The sequence below is a fragment of the Geospiza fortis genome, unplaced genomic scaffold, assembly GCF_000277835.1.
Source record: "Geospiza fortis unplaced genomic scaffold, GeoFor_1.0 scaffold16, whole genome shotgun sequence".
In the NCBI taxonomy this organism is placed as follows: Eukaryota; Metazoa; Chordata; class Aves; order Passeriformes; family Thraupidae; genus Geospiza; species Geospiza fortis.
Window position 1 is genome coordinate 14,759,846 of NW_005054302.1, and position 16,296 is coordinate 14,776,141.

A 16,296-nucleotide genomic window follows, 5' to 3' on the forward strand; every position below is an offset into this window, starting at 1 on the left:
AGACCACACAGGAATTTGTAGTTTCTGCTGATTGTCCAAAGCTGATTTAAAATCTCTCAGCGGCTGGACAGAGTGTTTTGTGTATCCCTTTTTTTTTTCGATTTTCCCCATTCTTATCTTATGCTAATGGTTGGAGGGCCAGTTGGATTAGTTAGCTGATCAGAATTTAGCTTTTAGAGGAAACAAGTAAATGTCTGTGGGAAAGAGCAGGAGGGAGAGGAGGGACTTTGTCTTCTGATGTTGATGCTGACCCGCTGCAGAACCGTGCTGTGAGTACAGAAGCCTCAGAATGGCTTGGTTTTTGGTAAGGTCAAGCCCAATGTTTTTATACAAGCAACTCTTCTTTAGTATTTCAGAAGTACTCATTTCATCTGGATCAAAGATATTTTCTAGGGGAAGCAGCTGCTTTATCTCTAGCCATTTACTTGAGAGCAGCTACCAGTATTCTGAAGAAACATCACTAGATCCCAGTTCATATCTCTCCCTCTTGGATTAGCCGCATGTGATTCATGTTCTGTTTCTAGAGAAGAATGCTATTGTGCTGGCGTTAGATTAAAATACATGAATCTAAATAACACCAAGTCCTGGGAGATCTGTTCTTATGAATGACAAGAAAAAGTGAAAAGGCCAAGTGCTGCAAGATCAGTTGAATTTATACAGCAGTTTTGATCTCACTGTGACATTCTGTATAATTTTGCATGTTTTCAGGATGATGCTGTTAGTATTGAAAGTGGTACTAACACCGAGCGCCCTGATACACCAACAAACACTCCTAATGCACCAGGAAGAAAAAGCTGGGGGAAAGGAAAATGGAAGTCAAAGAAGTGCAAATATTCCTTCAAATGTGTAAATAGCCTCAAGGTAGGTATGCCTGAGCTTCAGGGAATGCTGAGCATCACTTACTGTCAGCAATGTTGATGTTGGCTGTGAGACAGCGCCAAGCTAGATACTTTTAAATATCTTTAAGCAATTATGTTTCATGCTGATTTGAAGCAGTTACCTTTCTTGCTTGGAGTAGCCAAAGTTTTGAAGAAAAAGGATACTGAGAAATAGGAAATAGTAGATAGTGCTGCAGTTAACCTTGTTTTTGTAGAGTTTGCAAAGTTTTGTGCGATGCTATGATTATGTATTTCATTGAAGCTGTAGATGCTAGTGAAATATAAGAAGTTGGATAAACAAATTGAACTAAAACAAAACCTGTGACAACTCCATGCAAAGTACAGAACCTGCTCAGATTTGTCTATGTGTTGGAAAAAAAACCATAACAAATCCACCCAACAGTCTTAGAGTAGCTTTTTCCTCACACTTAACCAGATCAGGTATTTTCTATCCCCTGGCAATATCATAACTACTGTGTAGTGCAGTTTGGTTAATTTATTGTGAGTGTTGGGATCATGTGTTAGCACCTGATTCAGGCAGTATGTGTCTTCCCATGTAACACCTGGTGTTTTAAGATATGTGGATTAATGGTCTTTACTCCCTGTTCTGCTGTTTTAGCATAGTGCTGTTTTCTTCTGCACTGGTGACAGACTATGGTGGACTGAATGAGTTTTCTCATTCATGACTATTTTACTCTGTCAGGATGTTCTTCTTTTTCTCATTCCTCAGCCTCCTGTGGGATATTTATGTGGCAAGATGGGAGTTACGGCAAACTCTGTGAGGATCTGTCAGTCAGGATAGGTCAGCAGTGAATATTTTCTGCAGAATTGCTCTAAGAGTATTTTTTCATTCTCCCTCTGCTGAACTGTGGAGCTGTGCTGATGTAGGTCTGTTTCTGAGCTTTGTCTTCTGGCTGCTGTAGTGAGCTGCTGGGGTACCTGAGTTGGAGGGGATAAAAGGTTTGGAGCATGGAAACCTTCTAAGTGAGCTTTGCCACTGGAGAAATTGCAGATACGAAGTTACAATGACAAAGGTATCTGGGAAACAAATTGATCTTATTGTGTTCTTGAAGTATAAAAATTGCCTCCATGCCTTTGAGGGCGTAGGAGGAAGGGAAGTTGTTTCATTTCACCAAGGTAGGCAGCAGTTCCTGTGAATCGCCCCCGCGGATGGTGCTATTTGCAGCTTCAAGTCTTACTTCAAGCACAGACATCAGTCTTTGGACACCCAACTTTTAACAACTTCTGAGCTTTGTTACTCATGCTTATTTTCTGTCTGCAGACAGAAAGGGTTAGTACTTTCCAACTGTCTTCTTGGAAAACAAAACATTCCCTCACCCCAATGTCAGTCCAGACCCCACTGCAGGGTGATCCAAAAGACCAAGCTATGAAACTAAGCAATCCTTGACTTCCTTGGATTTGGATCAGGGCTGGGAACAGATTCCTGTGCAAGTGGAATCAAGCTGTGAGGGAGTAAATGTAACATTTCAATTAAGTGGGGTATTTTTATTAGCTTTTTTCCCCTGTTTCTCTTTGGTCTGAAATGAATGGTAATAATAAGAGATGTGCATGTTAAGACGAAGACCTAGGTAGCAGCCAAATTTGTTTCTTACTTCATGGCTGTGGAAGGCTCTCTTCCTTTTCCTGTTCTACCATACTAACTTTGCAGAGACTCTGGAGAAAACTCTAATGATTGGATGTTGTATGTGGGTTTAGAAAGACACTTCTGACTCTGAGTACCATGTTATGACATGTTATCCCCTAGTTTATATGTTTTGAACTATGCTGTAAGATGCAGGTATTGAAGTTAATGAAGGGTCAACATGATTTAAAGATCATAGAAATTAATATTCTTTAGGGGTATATAAATTACATGTTTTTCTACTTTCGTACTTTTGGTTTTCCCGTCTTATTTTGTTTTTAGTTTTTTTCCTTGGGGAAAGAAATTTGGCCATTACTGTCTTCTTTGAGTGTTAAACGGTTATGACTCAGCCTGAAAAACTCAGTGCTTGCTAAATATGGGTTTTAAACACTACTTTGGGAGTTATTTTGGGTGAAATTTAAGCATCAGGAAAACAAAAATAATGGAGAAAAAATGGAAAAACTTGGAAAATGTCAGGAAGTGAAAAACAACCTTTTTTTCTTTATAGAGTAGTAAGTTACTTGTAAAATGAAATCTTTGCTTTCTGTGGACTGAATGGAAATAGGGTTTATAAATGAGCATATACAGCTAACACAGCTAGCACAGTTGCACATCCTCATATATCCATCTATATTTTGCTGATAGATCTTTCAGCAGAAAACTTTTGCTTTGTTGTGCTCCCTTTAAAGCAATGCAATTATATCCCCTCCCCTTTACTTCTGCTTAGACTGTGTGCTTAAGTTCTAAGCAGCCTGGTGTTGTCTCAGCCTTTCCTTGCTGTCCCCTGACCTGGAAACCGGTATGTAATGCCACACAGAATTCTAGCTTGTTGGTGTGTGTAATGGAAACTAAATGTCACTAAACCCACTGCCCACAATGGCTTATTTCCATTTCTGGGAACTGGAAATGCACGTGTGGGTTGTTGGTTCCCCACTGGCAGTGTGGGTGACACGGATTAAAAGGCATTCATGCAGGTGATTATTTTTGCCATCGTAATGACTTCACTGCTTTCTGTCTGAAACCAGATCTGATCTTACTCTTTGATTGAACCCAAGTCGGTGTTGAGTGAGTAAGGCTGGAACTCATTATTGATTGTTTATTTATTTGCTTTTGTAGCAATAGGTCTGTTTTCTTCTCTGCCTTCTTTCTCTAGTGCATGAAGAGCCTGGGTACTTTGGGTTTTGTGCTCTTTATTCATAGCAGGGACAAGATGGCATTTCACAATTTTACTTTTGGACGGGTATCTGGGTCACTTCTGTCTGTACAAAGCAATGTCAGATTTGTGTCACATACTTGGCATCTGAGCATAACTGTCGTGTACGGCACCTAGAATACAATGTTTTGGAAAACCTCCTTCATTGTTTAGCACTTGGGACAAAAATTAGAGCAGACAAGTATTTTCAAAATAGCTGTGTGCTGTCTCTGACCACTGGGGATGTTGGGAGTTTAAACAGGAGCAGAGCGTCTGCAGATACCCTGGTATCTTCCTGCAGGAGCCTCTGCCTGGCTGCTTCATCCATCAAACAGCAGCAAAACTGCAATATGTACAGTCAGGCTCCTGGAGATTGTAGCACTTGGTGTGAGAAATGTAGAGTGGGTGAAGTAAGTAGACTAAAGACCTTTGTCTTGCAGAGTAATTTTTTCCAGGGAAACAGGTTTTCTTTGAAAAAGCTTGCAAAATACTTTAGATATGTACTCAAGTATAAAAATATTGAAACAGTGTAGCACTCTGTTATATAGCTCTACTTATCACCTTAGTCAGAGTCCTACCTAGAAAATCAGAAACTTATTGCAACGTATGCTGGAAAAATATCCTATCTTGAGAGCAAAAAACATACTGCTTTTCACTTTCCATGTTTTGTTAAATTTATCAGAAACAGTGCATATAACAGAGAACAAGGTTGTTCCAGAAAAACAAATGCAAAACCTGCTAATATATCTCTGTTATAAAGCAGTGGGAGCCCATGCATTTTACCTGTATTGTCTTCATGTGATATGTCAGAAGCACTCACTATTCAGAAGCAGGAATTCCTTCAAGTAGAAATTTGAAACCAAGTTATTATTAGTGGAAAAACTTTATTAAGCATTTTCAATTTGATCTCTCAGCCATTCTCTTCAAACAAGACTTAAATACACTCAAAATTAAAGGCTACCAAGTAAAATTAATAAATTTATTGCTAAAAAGTAAAATTAATAAATATATTGCACACAAAAAAGCACGGTCGTGTGTATACAATATTGTGGCTTATGGTTTTCCTCATTCTTCATTTCTATTCAACTGTAATACTTTACAGATACTGAATTCCTGCTTTTTCCTTCTGTCCTGGGGTTGCTAAGAGCCCTGCTACTTTTCGCTTTCTTAATATCCTATATCCCTCATCTCATGAAGCCATTAGTTTGTGCTTTTGTGTTCTGATGGGTAATACTTTAAGCTTCGAACAATTCTTTTTAATCTGTATTGAGCTTTGAAAGTTGTTATCTCTCTTAAGAATTACAGAAGGGCCTTAATCTCTGAAAGATTTTCTACTTTCTCTTTCTATCTTTTCTAGTTATTTCTGTTAATAACAGATACTGCCTTTCTCAGTAAATAATGCTATTTAAAATTTTTCCAGACTTGCTTTACTTTTCTTTTTCTAAGGAATGTTAGACTCCCTACTCACACCCCCTCCTTGAATTTATTCTTTGGTTTTGGATAGGCCAGAGCTGCCAGGGCTGGTACTTCTTGTGTTGTCTCTGAAGTGCTGCCATTTGAAGGCTGCTGAACAGCCATCATGAGACACTTCCTTCCTGCCTGCACTGTCCCAGACAGTCCCCTGTGGGGAGGCACTTTAATGAACATTATTCTTGCTGAAAACATCCTGTCAGGACAGGCCAAAATACTGTTATCAATTATTAACAAGCACCACCATATTCATCACAATTCATAAACATACCTCTTTTTTTCTCTCAAACTGATGTAAGTTGTATAAAAATAATACTTGGCATTTCTCTGGTAACTATTTGTAAAGGCGATCTGAAAACATTTTGTAGACATGAACTTTGTAGCAGTATTGTGACACAGTGGAGAGAGTTCCTTGTGTCTGTGACAAAGTTACAAGACCTAACTGTAATGTAATAGTTAAATGTGGCTCTTTTCCATCCTTATACCAATATAATTTTTCCCTCTCATGGTAATTCTTTCCTGTGAAGTTGCAAATCTGTGTGTATAAGTAATTATGATAGAAAATGACTTTAGATGCAGAGGTTGCCTTACTGAAAATTGTAAACCAAAATACTAGAGCTGCAAATACAGCTTGGGAGTTCTGCCAGCTTCTAGGCATGACTGAGACAACTGTTCTTTCCATTTACTTTTAAAAAGGTTGGTGGAGAATAAAAGGGAGGGCTGTGATTGTCAAAATATTCCTTTAACCTCCCTTTAAGACGGCCAAGTTAAAATGTGGTGTTACAAAACTATGATTGTTTACTGTCTAAAGTTATACTGGCTGTGAACCCATTAGTTTGAGGAGGGAAGATTGTCAATGAAACTGTTGAATTTCACAGCAATGATATGTCTGTGGGTTTTGTTGGGTTTTTTATCTCTAAACTTACTTTACACGTATAGGAGGACCATGGCCAGCCTCTGTTTGGAGTCCAGTTTAACTGGCACAGTAAAGAAGGTGATCCTCTTGTTTTTGCCACTGTAGGCAGCAACAGAGTGAGTAATCTGTTTTTCATCATACGCCCTTCTGTGTGGTTCTGCATGCATTCCTGTTTTCAAGCAATGCCTTTACCTGTGTTTGGTATGGACATGCAATACTTAATATAAATAGATGTATTTCTAAGATATGTAGCATCTGTTATCTGGGAGAGCTGCATCCTTTGGATTGTTCCACGAAGTCATGTTAGCTATTTGGTAATTAAGCTATGTAATAAAGAAAAAAGTCCTACAGTAGGATGTATATGGGATAAGGAAGAGAGGTACATAAATGTATCTTCTCAATAAAATTACTCTTCATAAATATTGTTATCTAAAAGTAATGTACTCATATATACAGGATGAGAGCTGTCTGCAACAGTGGCTGGCTGATGCCAGCCAGCTCAGTAGCTAAATTCATGGCCTCTGTGGAGGGAATTTATAGACTTCCTCTGAACAATGTTTGATGTCATTTCAGTCTTGAAAATAACCCCTGAGAAGTGTGTTTTGTGCAAATGTTGTGAATAAATGAGAAGTGTTTCATTTCTAGGTTTGTTCTGCCTGGCAAGTCACCAGAAACACTAAGTTTAAGCAAGGTATCAATGACTCATTACAAGATCAAGTCACATTAGAGATAACTTCAGTAATTAATTCCAGCAAGGGTTTATCTTATTAAGGCAATTCAAATAATAGACTTCAATGTCTGGGAAGGACAGCTGACAAGTCCTGGAATGGCGCTTTAATGAAACTGCTGTGGGCATTCTTTTATCAAACCATTTCCACCTGGTAAACAAATGGATGATGGATGAAATCTAAACCATAGAGGCACTCTACCTCTCCTCATCAGGCAGCCAATAGATGGGTGCATGTGATTTCCTTTTGAAATGTCACAACTAAGTAGCAGTCTCTCCCACTTACTTATTTTTTGTGGTTTTTTCTCCAGGTTACTTTATATGAATGTCATTCCCAAGGAGAAATCCGTCTGTTGCAGTCTTATGTGGATGCTGATGTATCCTTTTAAGTTAAATACCCACGTGTTTGCTTCTTCTTTATGAAAAATCAAGAGGTTTTGGAGGAAAAAACATGAAAATGTTTTGTCTGTGATTTAATACTTTGCTCATGTGGTGCATTCTTTATGTTAGGTCCAAGTCTTGCCTCTGTCCCACATCCTAGAATCCCTCCTATTGAAAAAATGTTAAAAACGCAGACTCAGGGACCAGACTGTATTAAAATATTTGAAAACTGATTCTCCATCAGTTTAATCTTCCCAACACTAATATTTGTATAATGTTTCCCTGCTTTACAGTGTTTCTGTGAATTGGAAATGGGTTTAAAGCATAAGAATTTTGTTTCATGCTCTGAAGCATTAATAGTGTTGATCATTTGTAATACACAAGTCATTAACTTGTGAACTTGGTCATGATTCATTATTCCCAATCAAAGGTGATGCCGTGAAAAAGAAGATGTTCCTTTTATGTTATGGAACAGAAGTGAGGAAATCAACATCTGCAGAAGAGGTGACATTGCTGGTATTTGCAGGGGTATGACTGAATGTGTGTTTTTTTTCTTATTGGATCCAGCAAAGACTCCTGGGCACTTAGATAAAATAGCTACAAGTTTGTTTAAAATAAAATGTTGTTAAAAAAAAATCTCCTATTTGTTCTCTGATCCTTAACTTGAGGCATTGTAGGCAGATGAAAATTTCTATACCTGTGCATGGACATATGATAGCAATACAAGCCATCCTCTTCTGGCTGTGGCAGGATCCAGGGGTATTATTAGGATAATAAATCCCATTACAATGCAGTGCATAAAGGTGAGTGTTCAGAACTTTAAGATACAGCTTGTCTTTTAGTAAGGTATGACACTTTTGTCTTCTAAGTACATTTAAACATGAGGGGAAATGGTAACTTGGTCTCTGAATTCTATCCCAGCACTACGTGGGCCATGGAAATGCAATCAATGAACTGAAATTCCATCCAAGAGATCCAAATCTTCTTTTATCTGTAAGCAAAGGTGAGGAAAAACCTCTGTTGTTTTTTGTATAAATGAGGATACTTTGGATTGGAGTTTGGTCTTGAATGTGGCCAAAAACCTTCATGAATTTTTTTTTTATGAATGGCACTGAAAAGTTCACTTTGAAAGTTGAGAGCAAATCATGCTTTTACATGGCTATATATTTTATAGTTACTAAATCCATGGCCTACAACCATAATTCCAGCTATGGTGCAAAGGGATTGTGAATAGTGCTGCTTTTTAGGAAAGAAGAATCCTGAGCCTTGGGTTTGCTCTTTGCTTTCTGACAGTTAAATTGCAAATTTTTCAGTTGTTGAATCATGTTGCCATCTAGTGGGGACGTCTTAACGTTGCAGACAGCATTCACCATCCTCTTCGTGGGGAAAAACTTGGATTGTCTGTTGCTTGGGAACTTTAATTGGACTCTGTGTAGAAAGCATTTTAGTAAAGGAAGTTTTTGGTGTAGTGTCTTATGGGCTTTTCCAGAAAGTTCTAACAGTCACAACTTCCTGATCATGACTGTTCTGTTAAGTAAGGGAATGATCTGCCACAACGAGCTAGCCTTGAGGAATTTTTGAGTTGGAAACATTCCCTTAAGGGGACTTTTGACTTTAGTATATTTGAACTTACTGGTGAATTTACATGAGAATAGCTGGGAGTTGGGAAGCTCTCTGATGCTTGTAATGTTCAATTTGGTGCTGTGAGTTTGTAAACATCCAGTTTCTGTGTATTTTTTAGGTTCTCTTTGTAACAATGTTTTGACATCAGCCATAGTACTACAAGTTTAATGTGCAATCTCTGGACCAGATGCTATTGCTGAGAAGACACAAGGCAGGAGAATATTTGGGCTGTTAGAACTGCTTGACTGAGAGATTATTAAAAAGGGAGGAAAATATTTGGGACTGCGTGGCCACCTGTTTCCCTTCTGGGATTTTGGGTGTTGCTGTAATTCAATGCAGTGTACTTGTGGAATCCAACAGAGAAATACACTAGAGGTTCCCATTTCCAAATGGGAGATACACTAGATGTTCTTCATTAGAAATTGTTAAAACTTTCTTCAAATAAGTGGATTAGTCTAATTGACTTTGGAATACATATTGTTTATGTAAAGTTTTATGTACAGTTTTTCCCTTCCTTACTGACTGTGGTTCACCAAGAATAATGTTCTAAAGGTTAAAGAATGGAAAATCACAACTTTTCTGAATGTTGAAGTTAAAATGACAGAAAGGAATTCTAGCATTTTTTGATACATAAAATTGTTCTTATGATTGACTAAAAGCATATTTGTCAGATCAGACTTTCCTTTGCTTTTTGAATGATCTAAAGATCCATGTGTGTTTTTGCTAGAAATTGTCCCTAGGGGAGAGGGTAGGTACACTTTTTCAATTACAGAATTACTTTTAACAGTAAGTTAGTTATAATAGCAATTTCAGTTAATGCAGTTCTTTTGTTTCTAACCAAAAAAAAGAAGAATTAAGTGCTTTTTTGATGTTGACCTAAACACCTGTTACTCAAAGTGATTAAGCTGAAATATATTATTCAAATGTACATATAAAAAGCAGCATGTAATTCTATTTGTTCTTTATAGATCATGCATTGAGACTGTGGAACATCCAGACAGACACGCTGGTTGCAATATTTGGAGGAGTAGAAGGGCACAGGGATGAGGTGTTAAGTGCAGTAAGTGGAAGACTGTGGGGCAGTGATTTAGATTTACAAAGGGTAGTAAGCAACTTTCTATCCTTTTGTGCACTGTTTAGATATTATAGCTACTTAAAAATAACCACCTGGAAGTGCATAAATACTGTTTTAAGGGGATAGACAGCTTTAAATGTCAGGTGGTTTGATTGATGTGGCCACCTCTTGCAGACAGGATCTGTGTGTTTCAGTAGCTGGTTTAGTCAGGGAGCAGCCTAGAAATGAGCAAAATAGGGCTCAGTGGGGCTAGAAAGAGTAAAAACATTTCATGATGGTCCCACTTCTGAAGGTCTTGAGTTCTCATCAAGTCAAAGCAGCATAAACAAATAAACCTGGAGAGACATGGTGGTGAAGGAAAGAAGTTGTTTGAGTTAAATTGTTTTTCAGTGTCTGTGACAGACACTGGTACCCAGCAAACATCAGCTAGAATAGTTGACTTTTAATATGGTGTCCTTGAGAACTCTTTCCATTCCTATTGTCTGACCTGTTGTGAAAGGTGAGGGGTGCATCTGTAGGAAACCTGACCCTGTACTAATCACCCATGTTGTAACCCTGGAATTCTGCCAAAGTTGCTCCTAGGGAACTTAGTGAAGGAGGAGAACTAGCTGTAGATTCACTGTCTGTCAGTGCTGTTGAATATGTCTCTCTTTCTTGAGAGAGATTAAATAAAATTATTAAGATGCTGTGCTGCTTTGCAGTGAGCTGATTACATTCTTAGTGTTTTTCTATTTGAAATATTCAGTTTTATTGCATGCTCTATGCATAAAATGATGTTTTGATGGAAATGATGGAATAAAATCTGAGTTCATATAATGCAGGCTAGGGTGGGAGTGCTCAAAATTATTTTATATACATAGGATTACGATCTTCTTGGTGAAAAAATCATGTCCTGTGGGATGGATCACTCTCTAAAACTTTGGAGAATTAATTCCAAGAGAATGATTAATGCTATCAAAGAGTCTTATGAGTACAACCCAAACAAAACCAACAGGTATGTAGTCTTCATCTTCTCATCTGTCTTTTCAACACATGAATAATCCTATCAATGGTCCAGGTTAATTCCTTTCCTTATTGGGAGTCTTTGGGTAGTGACGTGGATGTTGAATCTCACTAGATTGTGTGTCTTATTGTTGTTTGCTTCACTGGAATTTTATTGAATTCTGATTCAAATTCCCAAATTTTTTATTTTTAAATTTCTTATTCGCTAGACTAGAAAATGTCTAGAATTATTATCTTAAAGCTTGTATTTCATGCATTTCAAGATGTCAGTATCTTTTTTTCATATCATCTCATCTCAAAATTTCTAGAAGGGAGTCAAATCTGTGTAATTAAATGTGTCAAATAATCTTACATTGAGTAGTTAATTATCATGTATTATTTTACTTTGGGGTGGGGAAAACACTGTTTACATACTAATAACTTTAATTTTCATCATTCTCTGGTTTGACGTCAGATATGAGTAAATTATCAAGTAAACATAGCAATTAGATACATGATGGATAAATCCTTCTTTATGAAGTTCTTCAACTTTTTGATCTTAACTTCCAGTTAAACCATTGAGAGAATTGAAGAGTCTAAAACACAATGAGCATGTTCAGCAATGAGACTAGCTGTGAAAATACTCTGGCTTTTTTTGGTAATGTTACCAAATATTAAATGATGCTTTTTAGCGTGTTTTTTTTAAAATGATGATTTTTTTAAAGTGTGCATTTCTATTTAACAATTTAGATGTTGCAGCAGCAGCATCAGGAAGACTGAGCTTTAATTAGTTCTTGAAGTATTTGGTGACAGGCACTGTATTCAGCATCTGAAGAAGTAGTTTTACTCAGCACTATCTCTGCACAGTCTTTTACATGGGAAACGTAGTTATTTCATTAGGAATGAGGATGAAAACAAGGACTGTTCCTATTACTATTAAAAAGAAAAACAAACTGCATACAAATTCTACTTTGTTATGAAACTGTTGAAAAGCTGGGCTTGTTCTTTTAACATTGAAATATGTTAACACTGTGTATTAAAAATTACACTTGCGCTTCTGCATTTGTTTTTCTGAACCTCACTTAGCAATTTTCTCCATAGGCCTTTTGTTTCCCAGAAAATTCACTTTCCTGACTTTTCTACAAGAGACATACATAGAAACTATGTTGACTGTGTACGGTGGCTGGGAGACCTAATTCTTTCCAAGGTAATGCTGCATTTTTCAGCTACATTACATTTATTTGTTGTTCCTGAGGATCCTAAACCCTAGAAATTTTATTAGCGTGCGGGTCTTAGGTTAAATTGCTATTTTGTGTCAAAGGATTTTGTGGAGTATGCTGGGCATTTTGTCACCTGTCAGGATGTGTGGGTAAGCAGCTTATACTAAAAAGCAAAAATCTTACTACAGCCGTACTCTGTTACAAGTAAAGAGTTTCCGGCTAACCAGGATCTACACAGAACATATGGAAAGGGAATCTCGAGATACTATTTAGGGGTCCTGCTAAAGAGTGAGATGAGGAATAATCGTAATGGAGTAACTTTGATTAATGTACTGTGTCCATTTGTAACATTGGCTTGCAGATATTAAAGCAGGCAGTCCAACTGCCTTGATGCCAGCAATTGGTGAGTGCACTGATGAGAGTTAGTCAAAGGGATTGGGTAAACAATCCTCAAACCAATGTATGTTTAGGCTGCTTATGTAATTGTGTTTGAGCCATCTGGGTGACTTCATCTGAAGCGGGTGAGGGAGGGTTCCTGCAGTCCCATTACCTGGCAAAGCTGGGAGGGCATCAGGTTGCCAGCGATGGACAGTGATTATTATTGGTGATGTGGCTGTGATCTAAGGGCAGAGGTGAGATTTTCAGTTCTGCTTTTCATAGGGTCATTGGGGAAGATGTGAGATGAAATGTTTGCTTCTAGTTGGACTGATTCTGCAGTATAAATTACAGGTGATTTTTCTTTTCATTGTTTCACTCCAGTCTTGTGAAAATGCTATTGTTTGCTGGAAGCCTGGGAAGATGGAAGATGATATAGATAAAATCAAGCCCAGTGAGTCAAACGTGACCATTCTTGGGAGATTTGATTATAGCCAGTGTGACATATGGTACATGAGATTTTCAATGGATTTCTGGCAAAAGGTATGTGACTGACTTTGCTGTATTTGAAGGTGTGTAGCTTTTCATTGATTACGTTTATGTGTATAGGAAGGGTCTTGGTTCATGTGATGTTTGAGAAACAGAATGGTTTGCTGTAAGGGGCTTTATATGAACCTGCAGGTGCTCCAGATTTTTCATTGTGGGTTCTGCCTGTGGGAAAAAATTCTACAAAAGAAATACTAATTTTCCACCAAAATAAGTTTCCTGATGTCTTCATCCCCTGTCTGCAGAGATTGATAAAATGGAAGAAAGGAGGCAAATCCTACAGCCTTTCTGATTCCTCCAACAAACTCTATAAGTCATTCATGTTTAAATGTTTAAATGTTCACACACAACTTATCAGCCCTAGAGCCTTTATAAAATTCTGACTTTATTCTTTGAGAGAGTATTTTAAAGCCTCTTTATTCTCTCCTTTCTTTTTAAGATGCTTGCTCTGGGAAATCAGGTTGGCAAACTTTATGTTTGGGATTTAGAAATAGAGGATCCACATAAAGCCAAGTGAGTACTTTATATTTTTTTGCTGAGACAGGGACCTGGGGTACTTTCCTTTTTTCTTTCCTGATTATAGAGAAATTCTTTACAGTACTACTTACTTTCCATTTTAACTAGTCGGGAAATAAACATTGTGAGCCCCTGAAGGTTAATGTTTATTATATCTCACTGATTTATAATTTATATTATATTAATGCCAAGAGGTCCCAGTTGGATTGTGCTGCCTACCATGCATAGTTAAAATAAAAGGCAATTTATTTCTCACAGAGTGTTGGCTAATTGGGTGGAAATTTTGCAAACCCATTAGGAGAAGATGTGCTAGGTGGGTGTAGCACATGACAAAGGCAAGATAGGTGACAGGACTGGAGTAAAAAAGGAGAGTGTAAAGGTGAGCTATGAGCATAGTACCGTGGCTTTCCACTTCCTCAGCTGTGCTGCCAGGCAATTTCACAGCATGTCTCTTAGGTACATATAGGTACATATGTATGTCTGTAAACATACAAATGCAAAAAAAGCCTGAACACAAAAAAAGGCCCCAAACAAACCCGCTCCCCAAAAACTTAGTATATAAAATGGATATACACTGTATATATAAATACTTTATGCATTTTTTATATACCCTATATGATATATTATACATATCTTTATATATTTTTATATATAATTCATGTAAATATGTATAAATGAATACATTAATGTATGAAATCCCTGGAAGTGTGGCAGTCTTTAATCACATGATTCTGATATTTCATTCCTAACCCTGGGAAATAACACTGATTATGAAGTACTAAATAATGTGATTCAATAAGCTTTCAATCTTTGCTTCAATAAAAATTGGGTGGATGAGAAACAACTGTGGGTGAACAGGAAACTACTGTCCCAAGTCCTCATCTGGAATACAAAATACACCATGAAGGCCATAATCCTGTTGCCTTCAATTCCTCCTAGGTCACATAAATAAGGGATTACTGAAACAGTGCTCCATAAGGTAGTAGGAAGATTTAGCATTGCAGCTGAATAATTTTCTTTTCTTTCTAGGTGTACAACTCTTACTCACCCTAAATGTGTTGCTGCCATCCGACAGACCAGTTTTAGCAGGGACAGCAGTATCCTTATAGCTGTGTGTGATGATGCCAGTATCTGGCGCTGGGACAGATTACGATAAAGTACTTTTTCTAAATTCATAGAAGAAAATATATTTTCAAATTATAATATAGTCTGTTAACATGCTAGTACAGTAGATGCATTTAGTGTAGACTTTCTTGAAGGTTCGGCAGGCTGGAGCTGGACTTAGTGATGTTTACATTCTGTGTATTGTTCTGCTTGAAATTGCTGCTTTTAATAAAAAGAAGTATTTTTGTAAAGTTTTCTGAATTGTCCATATTAATTATTTCCCACAAGAAGCTTTCACTTATGGCCTAGGAAATTTCTTTGTTCGAGTTAACACATAAATGTACATTAATTTGCTAGAAATTTGGTATATTTATGCTTGCAGTTGTATTTTATGCCTTTCTTTATAAAACCTAATGAAGCTTTTATTCAGGGACAACACAAAGGAAATGCTACCCTTAAGAATATAATATAAACAATTGTTAAACAATTCCTAAAAATATTTTGAACTCATTCTTTAATTTAGTTGCAGATTGAAATTGATTTAATTTTTTGTAATCTCAAACTGGAATTTGCTTCTCACCCTGTATGTTAATGACTAGTAGGGTAAAAACATTACTGGCTTTGTTTTATGGATCACATTGTTCTGTTGAATTCTGTCTAGTTACTGCATTTATCTAAAAGTTAGTTTTTGGAAATATATTTTAATTGCCTCTATTGTCAGTATTCCCAAATAACCTCCTCAATGTTTTTACTTGCCTTAGGAATAATGAATTCTAAAATCAATCATATTTCATATAGGATTAAAATGTGTGTACAGTTAATAAAAATGAAAGGGGGAAATAGATAAGATGGCAGAAATTATTAGCAGTGATAATCTGTGTTCAAAACACTTGTGTGTCTCTTGTCAGCAGGTAGCTGAAATGCTCATGTCTATGTTAAGAAAGTGGTCCAGGACATTGCTCAGTAGCTGTGTGCACCTGAATGAGGAAGAAAGTAAATAACATATATTGAGGCCGAACCATTTACATACTTTTTTTCCCTTTCCCTGCCCTTATCCTTTAACATAGCATATTACTTGAGAAGAATGTTTTGAGTTATGATGTAAATATAAGTACACTGTCATTGTCAGTATTACAGTGCCTTTCTGATCAGTAGATTAAGTAGTCCTGTCTGCTGCTGACTTCTTAAGTGCATATCTGACTTTTCATCTTTCAGGATATTGCTTTTTTCTGTTTGTTACAGTTTGGGAAAGCTTGTAAATGCTCTGGTTAGATAAACTACCTGTTCAATTGGAAGTCATGTGACTAAAATAGTTTTGATTTGTGTCCTTGGGAACCCGAAAGAAATGAAGCCCAGAACAACTGACTGACAAGCAGTTTACAAATTTTAGTCTGTAATATATGATTGTTTTCCTTTTTCCTTTTTCCTCTTTTAAATCCTTGATCTTACTACTGGGGAAGTGCAGTAGTACCACAGGTCTGTCCAAAACTAGTGGTTAATTGGGCTGGATTTTGGACCTTGTTTTTCTTGCCAAATGGCCAGTGTGGTCTTTCTTGTGCCCATGAGTGTCTGGTTAAGAGGACATGGTCCGGAAGCCAAGTGTAAAACCAGAGTTGGGCAGAACCATGTAGAAGCTTGAGTACCAAAGGG

The 16,296-nt window shown here is 37.2% G+C and overlaps 1 protein-coding gene across 1 annotated transcript; it reads left to right on the forward strand.

The window, feature by feature from the left end:
- The first annotated feature begins 712 nt into the window (after positions 1 to 712).
- On the forward strand, positions 713 to 14,901 carry EED (embryonic ectoderm development). The gene is made up of 11 exons (XM_014311772.2): positions 713 to 861; positions 6,122 to 6,214; positions 7,137 to 7,202; positions 7,884 to 8,009; positions 8,128 to 8,209; positions 9,798 to 9,889; positions 10,765 to 10,898; positions 11,987 to 12,092; positions 12,865 to 13,023; positions 13,466 to 13,539; positions 14,572 to 14,901. Exons 4-11 carry the CDS (start codon positions 7,995 to 7,997, stop codon positions 14,696 to 14,698), a joined length of 789 nt encoding a protein of 262 aa, XP_014167247.1. The 5' UTR covers positions 713 to 861; positions 6,122 to 6,214; positions 7,137 to 7,202; positions 7,884 to 7,994; the 3' UTR covers positions 14,699 to 14,901.
- The last annotated feature ends 1,395 nt before the right edge of the window (positions 14,902 to 16,296 follow it).